The 22,228-nt window shown below is 46.8% G+C and overlaps 1 protein-coding gene across 4 annotated transcripts in view; it reads left to right on the top strand.

The window, feature by feature from the left end:
• The window catches only part of LOC146786075 (major facilitator superfamily domain-containing protein 8-like), a 166,157-nt gene that overhangs the window by 54,345 nt on the left and 89,584 nt on the right, over positions 1–22,228 (top strand). For 2 of the 4 annotated variants that reach the window (XM_085635507.1, XM_085635509.1), the window contains one exon: positions 15,694–15,767. In XM_085635507.1, coding sequence (XP_085491633.1) covers positions 15,694–15,767 — 74 coding nt within the window. Of the gene's footprint in view, positions 1–7,612; positions 7,714–10,296; positions 11,000–15,693; positions 15,768–22,228 lie in introns of those variants that run through there. The other 2 variants (XM_085635508.1, XM_085635506.1) reach the window with 2 other exon arrangements.

Here is a 22,228-nt window from a genome sequence, read left to right as displayed (position 1 = left end):
TTGCCCCTCTTACTAAATTCCCCAGTACTAGGCATTCCAACTCTCACAGATGGTTCTCGGGCGAACTTAAGAAGCACAAACTGAGGGTGCGCCAGCTGGAACGGACTTGGAGACGTGACTACTCCGAGTCAGACAGATTACTTTACATTTTAGCCCGCAGAGAATACAAACATGCAATTCTCCTAGCCAAATCGGAACATTTTGCTACCAGAATCCTTTCTGCGGATAACAAATCGAAGGAGGTTTTTAAAATCATGAATGAACTAACCTCGGATGATAGAACCCTCCCGGGTCAGACCCCTACTCAAGAGACCTGTGATGCCCTTAATCTTTTCTTCATCAAGAAAATTAATAAAATTAAGGATTCCATTCCCCCCCCTCTCCTTGATACTTCCCCCAGTCCTTCCTTTGAACAACTCTTCTACTTTCACTCACTTTCCCTTCCTCAACCCCACCTCACTAGCTGATCTGGCAATCCGGGTAAAATCAGGTTCCCCCAACGACTGTTGCCCCCCTTCGATCCTGCGGGACGTCTGCCTCAAATTACCCGACTGCATTCTACCCCTATTGAATGGCTCTCTCAGCACCGGTAGCGTTCCTAACTCCTTCAAAGAGGCCATTCTGGTGCCGCTTCTGAAGAAACCTGGTTTGGACCCTGCGGAACACACTAACTACCGCCCTATATCGCTTTTGCCTTATTTCTCCAAACTTATTGAGGCTCACGTCACCCGGTGTCTTTCCAGCTTCGTCGAGACCTCCTGTTACTTGGAGCCCAACCAAGCTGGCTTTTGGCCAGCCCACTCCACTGAGGCTGAGGCTGTTATTTTAGCAGTTCTGGACACTCTGAGGCGGAATGCCGATACGGGGATCCCCCAGGCCCTTGTACTCCTGGATTTGTCCGCCGCGTTCGACACGGTTGATCATAACATCCTTCTCCAACGTGTTGAGCATCCAGGGCCCGGCCTGGCCCTGCAGTGGACCCAGTCCTTTCTGAATGACAGAACACAAGCTGTCCGCCAGAGTCCTTACACTGCGCCCAAAACCCCCACCAATTGTGGGGTCCCTCAGGGCTCTGCCCTGTCACCTCTGTTGTTCAATCTTTACCTCCGTCCCCTAATCCACTCGCTTCACAGCTGGGACGTCACAGTGTTTAATTATGCTGATGACTTGCAGATCAGCTTTCCACTCGATTCTCCGGATGCTGTAAACAACTTCCGTTCCACCATGATACACATCCAGGAGTGGATGGACTGCAATCAGTTAAAATTAAACCCCGGCAAAACGGAGCTTCTCCTCCCTGGCTCTAGCCCCTCCTATTGGGGCACACAGTTTTGGCCTGATAACTTTGGCCCTCCCCCGGTCCCTCTGAAATCAGTAAAAAGCCTAGGCGTGACCATCGATGCCGAACTTTCTCTCAGACCTCATGTGGGCACTGTGATCTCCTCTTGTATGTTCCAGCTCTGTAAAATCCGCAAAGTGAGTCACCTACTATCATCTGCCGCTCTTATCCAGGTAGTCATTTCCCTGGTACTTTCCCGTCTGGACTTCTCTAACTCCTTGTACTACGGCCTCCCGAAATCCCTGTTGCATCGTCTCCAGGTTGTACAGAATCAAGCAGCCCGTCTAATTTACAACTCTCCCAGATGGCAGTCGGCCAAACCTCTGCTACATAAATTGCACTGGCTACCTATAGAACAAAGGGCGGCATTCAAGTTGGGCTGCCTCACGTTCAAATCTCTCCATTGCCCCAGTCCTGCTTTTCTGACGATTCTCATCAACCCTCACCGCCCTACACGCAATCTACGCTCAGCCCTCCTTAACCTGCTTGTTGCCCCTAAATCTAAAACCAACAAATTTGGCGGACGCCGTTTTTCCAACCTTGCTCCACAGTTTTGGAACCCTCTTCCCTTACCCATCAAATCCAGCGTCTCTCTTCTTCATTTCAGGAAATTGCTTAAAACCTTTTCTTTTCTCTCTACCTGGCTAATCCCTACCTCCTCTGGTCCCCCTGACTCTCCTCAGTCTTTTTTAGCGCCAGGAAACCCATGGTGTCGGTGCGCTCTACAAATATCACTTAACATAACATAACCTAACATAACAAAAGGCTTTGAAGCTTCCCCCTGCCCATCCTGGGGGAGGAGACCTAGCACCTCGCCCAGGATGTGCATTGTTGCAGGCCCAGGAGAGCGGGGGGCTCTCCACCCAGGGGTCCAGCAACATGTCTGCTGTGTGGCAGCCTTGGCAGCCTCTCAGTCAAGACGTGGATTGTAGGTTAGGTTTCATGGGGCATCTGTAAGATGCCCTCTGTAGTGCTTTGTACATTAAACCCGCACTGATGCCAGTGTGGGATTTAATGTGCTGAGAAGTTTGATACCAAACTTCTCAGTCTTCAGTGTTGCCATTATGGTGCTGTGGAGTTCGTGTTTGACGAGCTCTCAGCACCATATACTCTTAAATGGCAGCACTGCACTTACAGTGCCCAGGAATGGACCTGGGTACTGTAAGGGCATAGGGCTCATGCTCCTGTGCCCACACCACTGGCATAGGGCACCCAGCTAGAGGGGTGGCTGATGTATGCCAGGGCAGTGTAGGTTGTGGGCATGGCACACAAGGATGTGTGCCATGTCGACTTTGTTTTGTCTTGTACCCAGACACTCAGCCTGCAAGGGCAGTGTGTGTGTGTTAGGGTACAGGGCCTCTAAGGGTGGCACAGATAGTGATGCAGGCCTTAGAGGCCTTCCCTGGTCACAAGGCCCTGGGTACCTATGGTACCATTTACTAGGGGCTGACATGTGGGCAGTGTTGGCCAATTTGGGTTTTAGGGAAGGAACATAGGCCCTGGGCACCTGATTGGCAGGAGTCCAGGGCACACTCAGTCAAAGTACATTCAGCAATTCAGCAAAAAGTGGGGGTATACCATGCAAGAAAGATGGCACTTTCTCACATCCGCGTATCGAATCACTCGACAAATTCTCTCTTTTTTTAATTGAAAACCTTGTAGTTGGCCATCGGGCCTAGCCGTGTCGGTCCAGCCTTCTGCTGATGGAATGGACTCCATTCCAATTCTGTCCTGAGTGCCATGCCAAGTACCCTCGCACAGACCTACATCAAGTTTGTAACTCTCCCCAGAGCACAAGGAGGAAGACTGCTAAGCGTGTAAACGGTTGCGGTCCAAGAAGAGACTACACGATCGTTAGGCTTGACGACGAGAGATGCTACGTCAAAGCATCCTATACACTCTAGATATCTTTGGGGAAGATTCTGAGCAAGAGGAGATCGAAGCATCCGCCGCAGAAGAACATGCCTTCTCTGTTACAGAGTCCGATATCGAGATCGCTCTGGAGTCCAAAGATGGGCCTCCGGGACAAGGTGCAGTGAATACCGAAGACCCCTTGCTCCCTAATCCCTCTTCCAAAATGCATAAGGCTAGGACACCACCTCTGCCTTCTGGCCATGGTCGGCACCGAGACAATGTTTCCGACGCCCCGCCTCACGGCTCGGCACCAAAACAAACTGTCAAGCCTTCCGGCTCTGGACCGAGTGGACCGAAATTGCCTTCGGATCCGAAACCGTCCGGCTCCAAGGACAAATCTAGTTCTGAGCCGAAACCCTCCACTTTGAAACAAAAAGTGCTTCAAAGCTGAAACCCTCTGCTGCGTAACAAAAACACACTTCGGAGCCAACACCTTCTACTACTAAAGACGAGTCCATTTCGACACGGAAATCTAAGGACATTGTCTCTGAGCCTCCAGAACCAATTTTATACGTTCTTTAAGCCAAATTGGATCCTAAACAGAAAAAGATTTATATTAATCCTGATACTGGACATATTTCTGCTAAAACACCAGCAAAGCACAAGCTTCCGTCAGTGGGCACTGCCAATAAGAATCCTCTAAAGAAGAAGGACCTGGCTACCAGCCCTGTTTATCCTGCCTCTCAACCCTCTCCATCTCCACCATCTTCTCCCCAGTTAATAATTGAAGATCCCTTACACATAACATCTCAGAGATCTCCACATACAGATGGTGATCAGGCTGATGATGATACTCATTTACCTGTAGACCCATGGAATGTTTACACCATTGACCCTCCTGTAGACCCAGACATTTACCCTGCATAGCCATCACCCCAGACGATATTATGGCTTACCAACAGTTCATTGCCAGAAACTTAGAGTATCATGGGGTGGCCTTGCATAAGGAGACCTTAGAAGAAGATTTTTATTTGAAACATTTGAGTCCACACACAGGTTAAGTTAAACACTCCCTATGCTTAAAGGCATGATGACATATTTAAAGTCCCTGTCCGAGCACGTATTTTAACTCCAAGTGTAGATAAAAAACATAAACCCTCACCATCAGATCCTGTGTTTATCAAAGGACAATTAACTCTTGACTCCCTAGTCAATGCTCGCAAAAGAGCTAACTTGCAAACCTCTGGGGATGCACCTCCCTCAGAAAAAGAATCAAAACTTATAGATGCCTTAGGAAAATGAGTAGCTGTTCAAGCTGCTAACCAATGGTGCATCGCAAACACACAGAGTCTACTAGCTATGTACGACTGGGTACACTGGGATGAGATGGAGCAACTGCTCCAATATCTCCCAGACAAACACAAACTAAGGCACAGCAGTTAGTTGAAGAGGGAGAACTCATCTCTAACTCCTCAATCAGATGTGTTTTAGATGCAGCGGACACCGCAGCTAGGGAGATCAATACCAGCATTCTCCTTAGAAGGCATGCATGGCTTAGGATCTCATGGTTTAAGCGTGAAGTTCAAAAGTCCATTTTGAACACCCCCTTTGACAAGGAACACCTGTTTGGTCCTGTAGTTGACCGGTGTCCTTTTTCATCTTTTCTACGGACTGAAGTGGCAATGTCCATGGGAGCGCTCCAGTCCCCATCCAATAGAGGCTCCTTTTGTCACTCATTAAACAGAGCAGGGTCCAAAACAAAGTCCTCAGATCCGAACGCTTCCTCTTATAAAGGCAACATTCAATCCTTTCCCTCTAGAGGTTTCTATAGTGGAGGATATAGAGGAGACCATTCCAAAGGTAGGGGTAAAGGCGCCACACTGTGTAACACCCCTTGCCCTAATAAACAGTGACTTGCCCACACTTCCCCCGATCACTTAACACCTGTCAGGGGAATATTTCAACAGTTTCTCCCTGTAAGAGGGAGGACGGCTCGGCTCAGCGGAAGTCGGAAAACCCGGATGGAGCCATGAGGAGAACACCGGATATCAACCGCGTTCTAGTCTCCCTTGGAACGCGTGACGTCAGGACGCAGCCGCCAATGGAGCACAAGAGGGGCGGAATCAGGAAGGAGGAAGTGCGGAGCAGGACGGGGAGCGAGTGGATCGAAGGTGAATGGACGACGGAGCAACGGATATCCAGAGCGGAGGACAGCGAAGTTACAGAACGGAGGACCGGAGGCGCTGCCGGAGAGCAGGAGCGGACGGGACGACAGAAGAAGGACGGAGACCCCAGCGCAGGTGTCCCAGAGCCCACAGCGACGACCGAACAGGAGTTTGCTGCTTTCAAGCCCGGCGGCTCACGAGAAGGAGAGGACGCCCCGGGTCCGACTGCCGCGGCCCGGTACACGGGTCGTGGCCTCAGGCAAGTGCCGCTTAGAGGGTCTTTTTGGTGGGGTAGCTGGAATACCTGTTAGAAGACACACCCTACCGGAGCCCACTATTCCCTCACGAACCTTTAGAAGGGTTCCTCCCTGACATCCCCATTCCCTCCCCCACGTCGTTATGGTGAAGGTGGCACAACTTAAAGAATAGGAAGGGTAAAGCCTAACCCGAGTGTTTTCTGTTCTTTGTTTTTCAACCCTGGTGAGGAGAACCTTGGAGACAGCCAGACCCGAGGAGGGACGACCAGGACATCCCAGAGTAAAGAGTGGTAGATGGACACATACCCCTTTGAAACAAGGGGACGAGAATCCTAACTTCTTGGAAGAGATTATTAATTTCCCGTTGAACCTATGGTGTAACACAGACTGTCTTTCTCTTACTGTGGCAAATAAACAGTATCCCTCTCATAGACATATAACCTGACTGCTTGTCCTTCTATACCACTACTCTGCCCTCAAGCCTCCTTACAAAGTGGTGTCAGAAGTGGGATTTCTAATCCCAGTGTGTCGACGACATGACACAACCCGTGCCTATTGAGGATGTCCTTACACAATTGGCCGAGGGACAAAGACACCTGCAGCTGGTGTTTGAACAACAACTACAGGCTGCTAGACTAGAGAGAGAGGCGTTGCAGGGAGCTCTTAAGGATCAGGCAACAGTGGCTGCCACGAATCAGCAAGTTCAGGACACTGCAATCCTACGACTCACGGACGCCATGGTACATACCCGGGTCCATCCCACTGTCCCAAGCACGGTCCTGCAGAAGTATAAGGAAGGCGAAGACCCTGACTATTTCTTCCTGAATTTCGAGCCAGTGGCATCCACAGCAGCCTGGCCACCAGAGAGGTGGGGCCAATACATCGCGCCACTTCTCTCCGGAGAGTTACAAGCCGCATACCAAGCCGCAAATCCCGATGGGACTACTACCTATGTAGATGTCAAGAAGGCGATCTTAGAAAGATTAGGATTCGACCAGGAACATTATCGGACCAAGTTTAGGAAAGAGAAATGGAATGCTGGGGATAATCCTAGGGCTTTGTATTACCGAATCCGGGACTTAGGTAACAGATGGTTGACACCCCACACATCCACCATGGAGGAAGTAGTTGAAAAGGTGTTCCTGGAACAGTTTCTGGATGCCCTACCCCCCACCACGAAATCATGGGTGAAACAACAACCACACCTCACTGCAGCCTCCGCAGTGGAACTAGCGTGTGCCTTCCATAGGGCCCCAGATTTCAGATCCGGCACTACACGTCCACAGTCACAGTTTCCCATCTCACGACCCCAGTTACATCCCCCCATAAGACCTCCCCTAAGGCCCGAGTTAAGGACCTTACCACCCCTGCGCGTTAGTCCAAAACCTTCCCCTAGTTCTACAGGTGCCGGCGGTCAAGGTCCCCAATGTTTCAGCTGTGGTGAATGGGGACATATAGCCAGACAATGCCCCCACCGAGTATCACCCGCTGAACCCATGGAGGTAGGGTACACCAGGGGCAGAATTCTAGTAACACAGGGAGGCTCTCAACGCTACAGAACGGAGGTTTATTTAAATGGCAAGAAACAAAGGGCCCTGTTAGATACAGGGTGCCACGTCAGTCATTGACGGATCCCTGATCCCAATTACAAACCACTGAACAAGTGCAGGTGACTTGTGTCCATGGGGATACCAAGTCGTACCCCACGGCGGAAGTCATCCTGGACGTAGATAACGACCCACATCTTAAACGGGTAGGGGTCATCCCCTCTTTGCCAGAACCCGTTATCATAGGGACCGACCACCCAAACTTTGATAACTACATAGAGGGAACTAAGAACAATACCCACACATGGCTAGATGAAGCCCCTTTTCGCACCGCAGAGATAGAAGCCATAGAAACACGAGAAAAGAAAAGCAGAAGGGAAAGGCGTAATGAGAAAAAAGGGTTTTACTGTTCGCAAGTATCAAGGAATGCCTTTCCCCTTTCCATTGCAGATACCGATGGAACACCTCCTTATAGTTACCGGGCAGCCCAACGGGATGACCAAACACTCGTGCATGCCTGGGAACAGGTCCAGGAAGAGCCTCCAGATCAGGTAGGACCTTATTTTATTGTAAAAAGGGGTTTGTTATATAGAGCTGAAAAAAGAGACTCAGTAGAGAAGACTCAACTGCTCGTTCCCCTATCCTTCCGGGAACATGTACTCCAGTTAGCCCATAATAAGATGGGGGGTGGGCACTACGGCAAGGAGAATACGCTGAAGTAACTGTTAGATAAATTCTACTGGCCTGGGGTTTACAGGGATGTGGCAAAACACTGCGCTACATGTGTGCGATGCCAATACACGAGCTCTGGACCCGTCACTAAGGCACCCCTACAACCACTCCCCATCATAGACATTCCCTTTAAGAGAGTGGGTATGGATTTAGTCGGGCCTTTAACTCCCTCGTCACGTGGTCACCGATACATACTAGTTATCATCGATTATGCCAGTCGATACCCCGAGGCCTTCCCTTTGTCGCGTATGACTACTCCCGCTGTGGCCCAAGCCATGATAACACTTTTTTCCCGAGTCGGTTTTCCCTCTGAGATCTTGACCGACCAGGGTACCCCGTTTGTGTCGCACATGATGAGCCAGATTTGTGATCTCCTTGGGATCAAGAAAATACGCACGTCAGTGTATCATCCACAAACAGACGGCCTTGTGGAGCGGTACAACAAAACCATCAAAAACCTACTCCGCAAGGTCGTCTCGGATACGGGGAGAGACTGGGACCGTCAGCTTCCGCTGGTTCTCTTTGCCTTGCGGACACACGAGCAACGATCCACGGGGTTTTCCCCATTTGAACTACTGTTCGGGAGAAAACCCCGAACCTTATTGGACATGGCCAGTGAACAGTGGGAGGGGGAAGAGGAAGAAGGGAAGCCCCTACTGAAATATGTTACTGACTTAAAGACGTCGTTAAACCACCTATGGGGTCTTGTACATGAGAATCTGCAGGAAGCACAGAGAACACAAAAAAGATATTATGACCATAACAGTCGACTTAGGGAATTAAGACCAGGGGACAAGGTTCTTATACTACTCCCGACCACAGAAGACAAGTTGTTAATGAAGTGGCAAGGGCCGTATGTGGTAGACAAACGAATCACCCCTGTCACCTATAGTATACTACTGCCACATAGGACAGGGGGTAAACAAATATACCATATAAACCTCCTCAAGAAGTGGGAGGAACCCCAGCCCCCTGGAGCACCCAACCCCGCCTTGATGGCCTGCAGCTCCCCGCAGTTAGACATACCACTCTTGTCACTGCAGGACCCCTTGAGTCCCTCTGTTCCCTTCGGAGACATATTAACCCCTGAACAAAAAACGGAGCTAGGCGCTGTGACAAACATCTACCCAGACTTGATGTCCACCAAACCCGGTTTAACATCCCTAGTCCAACATAAAATAGTACCTCTGAACCCAACAATCATCAAACAAAAGCCATACCGCATTCCGGAAGCCCGTAGGGAGGCTGTAGAAAAGGAAGTGGAGGACATGCTCCAGGCAGGGATCATAGAACCATCCCGGAGCAATTGGTGCTCTCCAATTGTACTCGTACCAAAGCCAGACGGTAGTCTGCGCTTTTGTATTGATTTCAGACAAGTAAATGCGATCACTAAGTTCGACACGTACCCAATGCCCAGAATAGACGAGATGATAGAACGCCTGGGACAAGCTAGATACATGTCAACCCTCGACCTCACGAAAGGGTACTGGCAAATCCCGTTGGAGCATACCTCCAAAGAAATAACTGCGTTTTCCACACCATCAGGCCTGTACCACTTCAAAGTACTTCCGTTTGGGTTACATGCGGCCCCCGCCACATTTCAGAGGCTGATGGACAGGGTATTAAAACCACACCAAAAGTATGCAGCCGCATATCTTGATGATATTGTGGTTTTCAGCCACACCTGGGAGGAACACTTAGTACACCTCAAAGTCATATTTCTAGCCTTACAGGAAGCCGGCCTCACAATCAATCCCAAGAAATCACTTTTAGGGACCAATAAAATACAGTATTTGGGATATGCCATACAAGAAGGACACATCAGGCCCCAAGTTGATAAGATCGAAGCCATCCGCACCATTTCGAGACCTGTAACCAAAAAAGAAATTCGTTCCTTCTTGGGGTTTATAGGTTATTACAGGCGATTTATTCCACATTTTTCATCTATAGCCAGTCCGCTCACCGAACTACTGTCCAAAACACATCCCACACGCATACAGACATGGCACGCAGCACAGGAAGCCAGCTTTGAGGCCCTTAAACAAGCTATATGTACCAGCCCCGTTTTACGATGCCCCGACTTTACTCGTACCTTTGTCCTTCAAACGGACGCCTCGGACTGTGGGTTGGGGGCGGTCTTATCTCAACCAGACTCAAATGAAGAACTGCGACCCCTGTTGTACATCAGCAGAAAACTCTTTCCCCGAGAGAAGAACTACTCCACGGTAGAAAAGGAGTGTTTAGCTATTAAGTGGGCTATTGAATCCTTACAATATTACCTGTTAGGCAGACACTTCCTGGTCCTCACCGATCACGCTCCTTTGACATGGCTTGCACGAAATAAGGACACTAATTCTCGCATACTACGATGGTTTCTCGCTTTGCAACCCTTCTCTTTTCAGACCCTCCACATGCCGGGGATGAAGCAACTGAGTGCTGACTATTTATCCAGGCATCCGAGTTGTGAATGGCCCCATCGTCCATTCCTAAGGGGGGACGACTGTAAGAGGGAGGACGGCTCGGCTCAGCGGAAGTCGGAAAACCCGGATGGAGCCATGAGGAGAACACCGGATATCAACCGCGTTCTAGTCTCCCTTGGAACGCGTGACGTCAGGACGCAGCCGCCAATGGAGCACAAGAGGGGCGGAATCAGGAAGGAGGAAGTGCGGAGCAGGACGGGGAGCGAGTGGATCGAAGGTGAATGGACGACGGAGCAACGGATATCCAGAGCGGAGGACAGCGAAGTTACAGAACGGAGGACCGGAGGCGCTGCCGGAGAGCAGGAGCGGACGGGACGACAGAAGAAGGACGGAGACCCCAGCGCAGGTGTCCCAGAGCCCAAAGCGACGACCGAACAGGAGTTTGCTGCTTTCAAGCCCGGCGGCTCACGAGAAGGAGAGGACGCCCCGGGTCCGACTGCCGCGGCCCGGTACACGGGTCGTGGCCTCAGGCAAGTGCCGCTTAGAGGGTCTTTTTGGTGGGGTAGCTGGAATACCTGTTAGAAGACACACCCTACCGGAGCCCACTATTCCCTCACGAACCTTTAGAAGGGTTCCTCCCTGACATCCCCATTCCCTCCCCCACGTCGTTATGGTGAAGGTGGCACAACTTAAAGAATAGGAAGGGTAAAGCCTAACCCGAGTGTTTTCTGTTCTTTGTTTTTCAACCCTGGTGAGGAGAACCCTGGAGACAGCCAGACCCGAGGAGGGACGACCAGGACATCCCAGAGTAAAGAGTGGTAGATGGACACATACCCCTTTGAAACAAGGGGACGAGAATCCTAACTTCTTGGAAGAGATTATTAATTTCCCGTTGAACCTATGGTGTAACACAGACTGTCTTTCTCTTACTGTGGCAAATAAACAGTATCCCTCTCATAGACATATAACCTGACTGCTTGTCCTTCTATACCACTACTCTGCCCTCAAGCCTCCTTACACTCCCTATTTGGCAATCTATAACAACCGACAAAAGGGTGCTCAACCTTATCCAACATGGTTATTGCCTGGAGCTCACCTCCAATCCACCAAACAAAAGATGCAATCACTTTTGGAAAAAAAAAAAAAAGGAGCCATAGAACCAGTTCTGTTTCAGTACCAATATTCAGGGGTTTACTCTCTTTATTTTCTAATCACCAAAAAGGACAGCTCCTTAAGACCAATTTTGGATCTCAGAGAGTTAAACCAGTACATACTGTCAGAACGTTTCCATATGGTAACGCTTCAACAGGTTTTTACACTTCTACAGCAAGGCGATTTTATGTCCACACTGGACTTACGGTGCATATTTTCACATTCCCATTCATCCAGCTCATCGCAAATATCTCAGATTTGTGATAGCAGGCAAACACTAGCAGTTCAAAGTACTCCCATTCAGAGTAACTACTGCTCCCAGAGTGTTTACAGAATGTCTAGCTGTAGTAGCAGCTCATCTCAGAAGACCACAAATTCATGTCTTCCCGTACCTAGTTGACTGGCTCATCGAAGCCAGCACACACACCAAAAGTGTCTAGAACACACTCCGATCACTCTACACCTATTTCACCAATTGGGTTTCACGGTCAACATTCAAAAGTCTCACCTACAGTCTTCACAGATACCATCTTATCTAGGAGCCACTCTCAACACTCGCACGGCTCTAGCCTTCCCCAATGCAACCAGAATTCGCAATATCCAAACTCGATTGCAGCAGTTCCAAACCAACCAAACCTTGTCAGCCAGGACTTTCATGAATCTACTGGGAATGATGGCGTCATGCGTTGCAATAGTGCCTCATGCAAGACTACACATGCGTCCATTACAAGAATGCTTAGCACGTCAGTGGAAGCAGTCACAGGGTCAATAACAGATCTAGTGTTGGTAGACAGCCACACCCATCACTCTGCAGTGGTGGAACCCACAAAATGTATCAAAAGGGTGACCTTTCATCGACCCTGTTCCACAAGTCGTGCTAACAGCAGACGCATCTCTCGTGGGTTGAAGTGCACATCTCCATTATTACACAATTCAGGCTCTTTGGGACGAAAAACACAAACGTCTCCACAGCAGCCATCTAGAGCCTCTAGCAGTATTTCTAGTGCTGAAAGCTTGTCAGTCTCCTCTCACGAGGAAAGTTGTCGTAGTCCACACGGACCACATGACAGCGATGTTCTTTTTACAAAAACAGGGGGGGGGGGGGGCACACTCTCTTGAAATGTCACGCTTGTCTCAGACAATTTGGTAATGGGCAATCCATCACAAGATTCATCTTCTGGCAGAACACCTCCCAGGAGTGAACAATCAAATTGCCGACCTCCTCAGCAGAAGGAGACATACTTCCAACAATGGGGATACTCGTAAATACATCTGTTCACCACAGTAGACCACGCACAAATGCCCAAACCTCGCCTCCAGTACCCACACCCTCTATCCAAAGGCAGTGCCTTATGGATGAATTGGTCAGAGATATTTGCCTACACTTTTCCACCTCTCCCTTTCCTTCCGTTTGTGGTTTGGAAACTCAGGCAAACACCACTCACTGATTTTAGTAGCTCTCACATGGGCCCGTCAATCGTGGTACACCACCCTGTTAGAACTCTCAGTAGTTACACATCAAAAGCTACATCTCAACTCCAGTCTCCTCACTCAGAACCATGGAGAAATCAAGCAACCAAATCCCAAGGAGCTCAAGTTAGCGATTTGGCTCCTGAAGTCAGAGTTTGGATATTTAAATTTGCCACCAGTCTATATGACAATTCTAAAAGAAGCAAGAAAACCTACTACCAGAGCTTGCTATGCAGCAAAATGGAAACGATTTGTTGTCTATTGTAATAACAAAATTCTACCCCTAGATGCTTCTGTTCAGAACCTTCTGTTACTTCAGCACCTACAACAATATGGGCTAGATTACACATCTATTTGGATGTACCTTGCAGCAGTAGCTGCATATTTGCAAAACAGACAGCATTTGTCTTTGTTCAAAATTTCTGTCATTAAAGCCTTTATGGAGAGCTTAAAGAGAGCTATACCACCAAAAATTCCCCCGGCACCAGTGTGGAATCTTAATGTTGTACTTATAAGTCTTATGGGTCCACCCTTTGAACCACTACATGTGTCCTTTACAGTTTCTCTCATGGAAGGTTGCATTCCTCACTGCAGTCATTGCATTAAGGGTAGTTGTTGAGCTGCGGGCATTAACTTTAGAAGAACCCTTCTTTCAACTCTATAAAGATAGGGTAGTTCTTTGCACCAATCCCAGATTCCTTCCAAAAGTGGTTTCTGCTTTCCATATTAACCAATCAGTTGAGTTACCTGTGTTCTTTCCTCAACCTGATTCAGTAGCAGAACGGGCTCTTCACACACTTGACGTCAGAAGACCTTTATTGTATTCTATCGAAAGAACAAAATATTTTTGTAGAACAAAGCAACTGTTTGTTTCATTTACTCCTCCTCACAAAGGCAATCCTATTCCTAAATCAGGCATTTCAAGATGGATTGTTAAGTACATTCAAACTTGCTGCACAAAAGCTAAAAGAACTTTACCTATACCCTCTAGAGCGCATTCCACTCGCAAAATAGGGGCAACTATGGCCTTCTTAGGTAACATCCCTATAGCTGACATCTGTAAAGCAGCAACATGGTTTATACCACACACATTTACCAAACACTACTATATAGATGTATTAGTACGCAAACAAGCCAATGTAAGGCAAGCAGTGCTAAAAACGCTTTTTTAGACAACTGTATCATCTACTGGTTAGCCACTGCTTTGGGATAATACTGCTATATAGTCTATGCAAAGCATGTGTATCTACAGCACACATGCCTCAAATGGATTATGTTACGTACCCAGTAAGCATCTGTTGGCATGTAGAGCTGTAGATTCACATGCACCCTCCTATAGTTGTTGCAGTTCTCATTATTTACCAATGGACATCTTTTCACTATGCACACTTACTCCATTCTCACCCTCTTGCGAGAAAGCAATCTAACAATGGAGTCGATGCCCATGCGCACTATCACCGAAGGGAAGAGTCACCTTACCTCGTGACTAGGAAAGACTTGTTCGAAGAAAAACAACTTGCAGTCATCTGGACCCAACACTAGATGGCAGGAGTATGCAAAGCATGTGAATCTACAGCTCTACATGCGAAGAACAGATGCTTACTGCGTAAGTAACCTAATCCTTTTCCTTTTTCCAAAGAAAAAGCACTGACTGGACTAGCCTTTGTTATTATTGGATGTCTGTGAATGGTGATTCCTAGCCTAACCCACCTCCCTTGAGTAGGCTTTGGATTGCTCTGCAACGCTAATTTAGGAGAGTCGAGGGCTTCAATGGGGTGTTTGGTTCCCAGTGGAGGACAGATGTAGACCTATAACTAGTGCAGGCCACACAACTAATGACTCATTTTCTAAAATAAAATTTACCATAATAACTTTTTAAACAATCTCAAAAACAATTCCAAAAAATATTTACATAAAACAGTGCCCCAAACATCTAAAATAAAATTTACCATAATAACTTTTTAAACAATCTCAAAAACAATTACAAAAAATATTTACATAAAACAGTGCCCCAAACATTCATCCATTCAAAAACAATCACTCTCAGATTCGTACTACAACCTCTATTCACTCCTTCCCAGTTTTCCTCATGACAACACAAAGGTGGACAAGGGGAAAATTCCCATCTTCCAACATTGTTTCCTGGCCAAGGGAGTGGATGCACGGTCAACGAACTTTTCGATGGCTTCAGTAATTCATAACCACCTTCTTCAGGACCTCTTCCTTCATTCTACAGTTTGATGTATTTGCTGTTTATAAATTATTTGGAACCCTTGAGAGGGACATTGCCAACATATTTGAAGCTAAGCTGGCGGAAGATCTCGTCACAAGAAACATTAAGGAACCCTTGTGTAACACAACTATTGGACCCACAGCAACCCAGTTTAATTATAAGCTAAAGAAATTTGTTTTTGAGATTGATTAAATTATCATTATGGAATATTGTATTATTGATATTAGATCAGATTTAATCACATTGAATGTACATATTTATGGACTTCATTTATTATTTTGTTATGAATTTTGCGCGACTATAATCACTACAATAAAGATTGAAAAGATTTTTTAAATTGTGGTGGGTCAGTAAAAATGTACAGATTAATTAATTGTAAATAATTTGGCTAGTAAGTTTCTTTATTTATATACTGATCTGTTCGCCCGAGCTGTGAAGTAATTGTTTGAGGGTTCACTATATAGGAGAGTGATTTACTCCAGCACCATCATGCTGACAGAAACCTTGTTTGTCTCTTGTTGCAGAGTATCTGAAAGAAGAGGTTGTGGTAGTCCTCACAGCTCAGTTTGTGACTCTTTTCAACCAGACAGCTCTGGAGGTGAGTGAAAGGCAAAGGTGGAGTATGGCAACGTCAGCCACTGATGTAATTCAGTGCAGTGAAGCGCAGTACAAGATACTACTTGTTTAATGCCAAATCAGAGGAAATGTTAAAGTACATACATGAATCCATTATTAGTCTCTCCACTCATGGTCATTCCAGCTCCCATGCTACTTTGAAGCCCCGGTAGTTTTTGCTCTGTCTTTTCTGGTGACATGTACAGTCATTTTCTGCTGTCCACGTTGCTGTTTCTATCAGTACGCTTCAGAGGAAACCTACTTATGCTACTTCAGATTGACCAGCCGGGTCTGGTGGCTTAGTGGACTAATGCATCCACTGTATGGGCCTGTTTGACCTCGTGGTCACCGGTTCACATCTCGGTGCGTCCATTCAGCCTTTCATTCTCCTGAGGTCGATAAAATGAGTACCATTGAGTTGGGTGACAATAAACATCTGTTGTTCAGCGCTAAGATACCCTTGGGTGAACGCACGCTTTACAGATACACATGTTATGTTGCTCACAAGTACTTTATTTTTCCTCCTAGACTATAGGAAAATAGGTGTAGGAATTGCGCGTTCTTTAAGTTCTTTGTAGCCCATCACATGCAGGTTTGGGCCCTTTCCTCTGCTAGTTTATGAAAGCGTCACAATAAGATTGCACAGTCCCTCTTATTAGCATCTCTAAATGTAAACCTGTTTAGAAAGCTCTGTTACTCAGGACCATCATTTCCCCAGCCATTCACTTTGTAAATAAATGCTGGCCCCTGAAAAGCACCTCTGCATAGCTTTTGTACAGTGCACAGGGTACATTGAGGGACATTTTGCCCGGCCGCGGGTGTCATCCTAGTCTGCCACTGCTCTAGTTAATCTTTGCGCGAAGATTTACTATCCACTGGGGAAACATATAGAATATGCCTCTTGGTTCCCTGTCTGAAACCATTGCTTACACATGTCATCAAGGTAGGTGCCTTTTCCACAGACTGTCCTTTGGCATAGTCGCAAGGTATATCACCCTACAGTAACTATGCTTTGGGATCAGGGACAGGCATAGAGTTGTGAACCACCACCCTGACAATTTCAGTAACAATTCTAGTCCACTATACCATATCCGTCCTTACTTCAGATAATTAGTCTTCTGCTATTGGGGAGATTTACATTCTGAGTTTGATCTGTGCCTTGTCAGCCAGTATTCATGGGGCCTCTATCAATCTTCGTAGCAAATGCTTCCAGACTTGCCTCCCTTACCACCAACTTTATTCTTTTAGCAGTTTTTGCTGCTAAGGTTTGCATGGATGCTAACATTGCTTTAACAATGCTTTTATACATTCAGGATCTACTCTGACCAGGTTGTGGAGCAAACCACAGATGACCTTATAAAATCCGACCATGCACTCCTGGGCCTAAAGCTCTAGCTCTGAGTGTGCTTGCAGGAGAGAGGTCTTTCTCCCAGAGTCACTGTGGCTGGGCCCAGGGTGTCAGAGTGTGCACAAGAAAATACTGTGGGTGGTAGGTGGGGTAGGGCTGGGCTACGTGTTGGGGAAGTAGGGTGATACAGCCACTGTCTGGACAGCCCCCAAGAACCACAGAAGTCTCCTGGTGTTGACCCTGCCCCGTAAAACACTCTTGAAGAGGTTATGGGGCATGTTCTCCTGCCCCACTGCTTCTGGCTTTGGTGAAGGGGAGGGTACTCCTTGTGGAAACTTTAGGATGCGGAAAAACTGCAGCACGCTACTGGTCCTATGCAGCTGCAGACACGTTCCTGCTGCCACACCGGGTCCATTTCCTGCTTTGCATGCTTTTTTCAACTTTGGCTGCTTGTCAGCTTGCAATACATTGATGTTTAAAATGTGATGCAAGAATCCTGGTTACTATTTTGCACATCCCTATCTAATACCATAATACACAGTTTCCTCTTATTTATCTTTTTTTCTACGCTCATATTCACTGTGCAATCCACAGGTATAGTTCTGGTTGAAATGCAAGAGACAACTGAAATCTACTAGTTATGGTTACCAATGCACTCAACACACACCATAACTTGCGTCGCCCGCCATGCTCAGAAACACCTGTTTTCCAACCGAACAAAAGAAAAGAGCTATCAAGAGAACAGCATGGCTTGAGGCGTGCGTTGTGTGTTGTGTACATTGCTCATCACAACTGGCGAGATGATCCCTTTGAATGAAACCACAATATTGAGAACAGAATACCCCCCACCCAGCCACCCAAATAGCGACTGATGAGTAAGTCTATATTTTCTATGACTGACTCCACGTACCTACTCAGTACATATATATTCAAGGTACAAAGAAGTGGGGTTAGGAATTTTAAATCTACACTTCCCCATAAGCACTTACCTTTGGATAGTTTGTCCCTCAACCAGGGCTTTAAGTGGGCCGGGTCTCGGCACCAGCAGTTTTTTTAAGGGGGCCTCGAAACTGGTCTCTATCGCGCTCTGTTTTGTGCCCTGGCACAGGCAGTACGCATTTTTTTTTCCGGACTGCAGTGACAACAGGCACATCGATGTGCGGTGCTCACTTCTCACTCATGGAAAAGTTACAGCATGACGTCATGCCAGGTGTGCGTTGTAGGGTAAGGGAAATCCTTTAACCCCTTCGCTGCGGCGGGAATTCCGCCGCAGCGCGGGGGGGTGCGGGGGGGCAGCGCGGTGGCGCTGTGCTCATGACGGAGCCACTCCGTCATGAGCCACGGTTGAGCTGTGCTCATGACGGAGTGGTTCCGTCATGACTCCGCCCAGTTGCGTTGTCCCCCCGCACAGGCGGGGAAACAGCGCCGCGTGGGCGGAGCAGCCGCCAACGGTCGTGGCATGACGGAACCGCTCCGTCATGAGCACACGGCAACCGTGGCTCATGACGGAGCGGTTCCGTCATGAGCGGGGAAGGGGTTAAAGAAAGTCATTTTCTCTCTGGATTTCCCTTCTCTTTTTGAAACTCAGGAGCAGCAAGATTGTCTTGGTGTCACCAGGGCTTTAAGTGGAAGTTTTTTCAATATTATATACAATCCATAGTTGCTGCTCATTTATCTTATGCAACTAACAACAATTGACAAAGCCAATAGTCCTGACTTGTAGGTATGATGTGACTTGTTTTATCATATATCTTGATGCAATGACAGGAACAGCAAAATACAAATCGGGCGGCACACTGTGCTAAAGACAGATTTTTAGTTTACGTGTTTTTAAGCCACGCCCTTAATTACATTGGCCTCCCTCCTTCGAGAGACCCCCCCTAGTTTTTTCATCCCACTTAAGGCCCTGCCCTCAACATTCTGTCCTTTATATCCCTGCATCATGCTGTTGGTGGTGTCGATATTCATTAGTATAAACAACTAGCTCTGTTTTTAACTGTACCTATTCCAGTGAATATAAGGTCATTTAAGTCTCCAGTTTTGGCTAACCTTTTAAAATATTTGAATGAAGTTTACGTAATTCTAATTGCCATCTTGTGATGTACATGTAGGTACAAAAGCAAAGTGAACCATCATCAGTGATTACATATTTTACAGGACGGATTTCATTTTTTTATGTTCATTTAAACAATTGGTAACATTTCTTAACAACACTCAAAAGAAAAATGTGGAATCTGTGCAACATGTTCATATTACTAATATGACCGAATGCGGGAATGATACGGGCAAAAGTGCATGATAAACGACATGTAAGTTATAAGTGGTTTCCTCTACAAAATATTTGTTACAGACTAGGTTTTGACTTCTTGTAATGAGTGTTTTTTGTAGCTGCTCTATGGTACATTGCTAGCTGTTCTCCTTGATTTGCTTCCCTCACTTCACCAAGTCCTCTGTTTCTCCTAGGCCCTCTTTAAGTTTTTTTAAAATATCTTCAGGCAGGCACTTCCTTTACATTCCACCTTGTCTATTGCCATACACCAGTCCATTTTATGTGACCATTCCTTAATGACTAATACAGTCTCTCTCTTTGTTAGAAGACGCCCAGTGTCTCCTCCAGTTTTCGACCAACTTACTGCTAGTATTTCTCTATAATCGAGCAACTCCGCAATGCATGGATGAAAATAACCTCTTGGACATAGCCTCATAAACACATTTCGGTATTAATCCACTCAAATATCCACAGCTGAACCCTTGTGTAGTACAGTCTATGGAGAATTATTTTATTGGACCAAGCAGAAACATTATCTTGCTGATAACTCTGTGTGATTGCATATGTTTCCTATCAGAACTCACTTTCTATAGGACCTCTGTCTCATTTGCGTATGAGGTCATCCAGTTTTTTAGGTCTCGCTGGCTATCGCGTAGGCTATCGCGTAAGCGATCGCTCAGCGAGACACTAGTAAGGGGCTCCCAAAAGTTCTCCCAAAAGTGGATTGCATGGCGAGCACGCGCACAATCATGTGCATCGTGCCGCCATGCAATCCGTTTGGCAATCTAACTTCAAAGGGTCCACTCCCCCGCCTGGAATGGCTCTCCCGCCCCCGCCAAGCGCGCGCGCGCCATGCTCCGCCGGGCTTGTCTTGTTTTTTTTGTTGCATATTTATATAGCGCCAACTCGACCCGAAGGTATTTGGAGTGCTTTACATAGCACCGTATTTACATTACACATTCAGGAGGCGGCAGCGCAGCCGACGGACCACATCCTCTCCCATTCTCTCCCTCCTGCCACGTATTCCATTACATGCATTGCCCTCTTCTTCCTCTCGTTACACTTTCTGTTTGTTTGTACCATTCGCTCTCCCCTGCCTCGTTCTCTGGCCTCTCTATCTCTCACAGCTTTTTTTTTCATATTTCCCTCCATTTCTTTCTCTCTCAATCTTTCTGTCTCCATCTCTGTTTCTCCCAACCACTGTCTATTAATTCTACTTTTTTTTTTCTTTTACTCATTCTTTCCATTTCCTCCCCAGCTGTCTGTCTGCACATATTTCTTCTTCTGTGTATATTGTTCTTTCTTCTATGTGCTGTCTCTGTCTCGCTGTCCACCTCTCTCTCTCCGTCTTATTTAGCCCCCTCTTCTCCATTGTGTGTTTCCGCTTTCCCCGCACCCCCTGCTCTACCGGCCCCCCTCCCTCCATCTGTACAAGGGGGTAGGGGATCAGATAAGCCCCTACAGACACTAAGGACGCGATAGGTCACCAGGGTCAAAGGGGAGCCAGCCTTTCCAGGGAAGAGAACAAGCGACTAAAATACAGATTCCAGGTTGCCTTCGAGATAGATAGCGCCTTGTTGCATGTTGCATTCTCACAGGATATTTTCGATATCAGAAAGTATCGGAGCATCAGCAAGGCCCTGCAAGCCTCTTCGCCACTCAATATCACTTTCAAATTTAGCCCCAAAGACAACATATAACTTAGTAACGAACAATGTTTAACTCTGCAAAACAACGTTGGCATAGATGTAAACACAACAGCACAACATCTTGCAAACTCTTGAAAAGATAACTTTTTAGTACTTTTATATAGCGCAAACTTGACCCGATATCTGGTATCAGAGCGATTACATAGCACCAGTTGCGTTACATGAGGACACATTCATTTTTGTTAGGCACAGAGAGATTAAGTGATTTGCCCAAAATCACAGGATGTTCAGCGTCATTGCCGAGACTCTAACTCGGTTCCCCGATTCGAGGTCGACCGCCCTAGCCGTTAGGCCAACTCCTCTCCAGTTTTAGAAAGATAAAGCAAGAGTGATACGCTACAATAAAAAACTACTTTGGAAAATGAGGACATATGGTTGGACTATTTCACCTAGAAGCAATATCTGCTTACAGACGAGCTGGTCCGGGTTTTAGACTCACCAGGATGTCTTCTGTTAGGGATAAGGGGGTAAATCCATCAGCATCTTTTAGCCCCAAAACACTCCTAGATGTGGCTTGAGTTAGTTGTGAAATACGAAATCTACTTAAAACTCAGAGAAAGCTTAAAGAGTTTGCCTTCATCTTACCACACCTGTCACCCTGGGACCAAATTGTTGCTCTTTTAAAAATACAGAATATTTCTTATTTGATGGCTGTCTGAGAAAAAAGCAAAAACTGTATTTTGTTTCTCATAGAATGGCAAAACACCCTGTGCAATGAAGTGAGTGTTTGTTTTCTAGAAATGTCATCAACGAAAGTACAATTGCAGCTAAAAGAGAAAATAACTGTTCACTCTTATGATTGCTTTTTAAGATCTGGCCTAAAGATAGCTTTAGCTGTCTTGCTGGTCTTTGCTTTTCCCAAAAAATAATGATGCTCCCTCCACACAGTACAAGATATTGGGTCGTCCAGCTCCAGCCATTGGATACCTTCAATTTGAGAGACTGCATTTAGCTTTTCACAACACAGCCGCTGAAAAAGAAATCCCCCTTTGTTAAACAACTGCAGGGACTTGTATTCCCCAGTGGCTACTAGTATCTATGTATAGTAGGGTGTCATCACTTTAATAAAATATTTGTTTCTTAAATTGAAGCCTATGATATCGACTCACTATCTTAAA

Source organism: Triturus cristatus, chromosome 11 (genome assembly GCF_964204655.1).
Source record: "Triturus cristatus chromosome 11, aTriCri1.1, whole genome shotgun sequence".
NCBI classification, from domain to species: domain Eukaryota; kingdom Metazoa; phylum Chordata; class Amphibia; order Caudata; family Salamandridae; genus Triturus; species Triturus cristatus.
The sequence above is the reverse complement of the archived record's forward strand: the minus strand, read 5'-3'. Positions and strand labels throughout refer to the sequence as shown.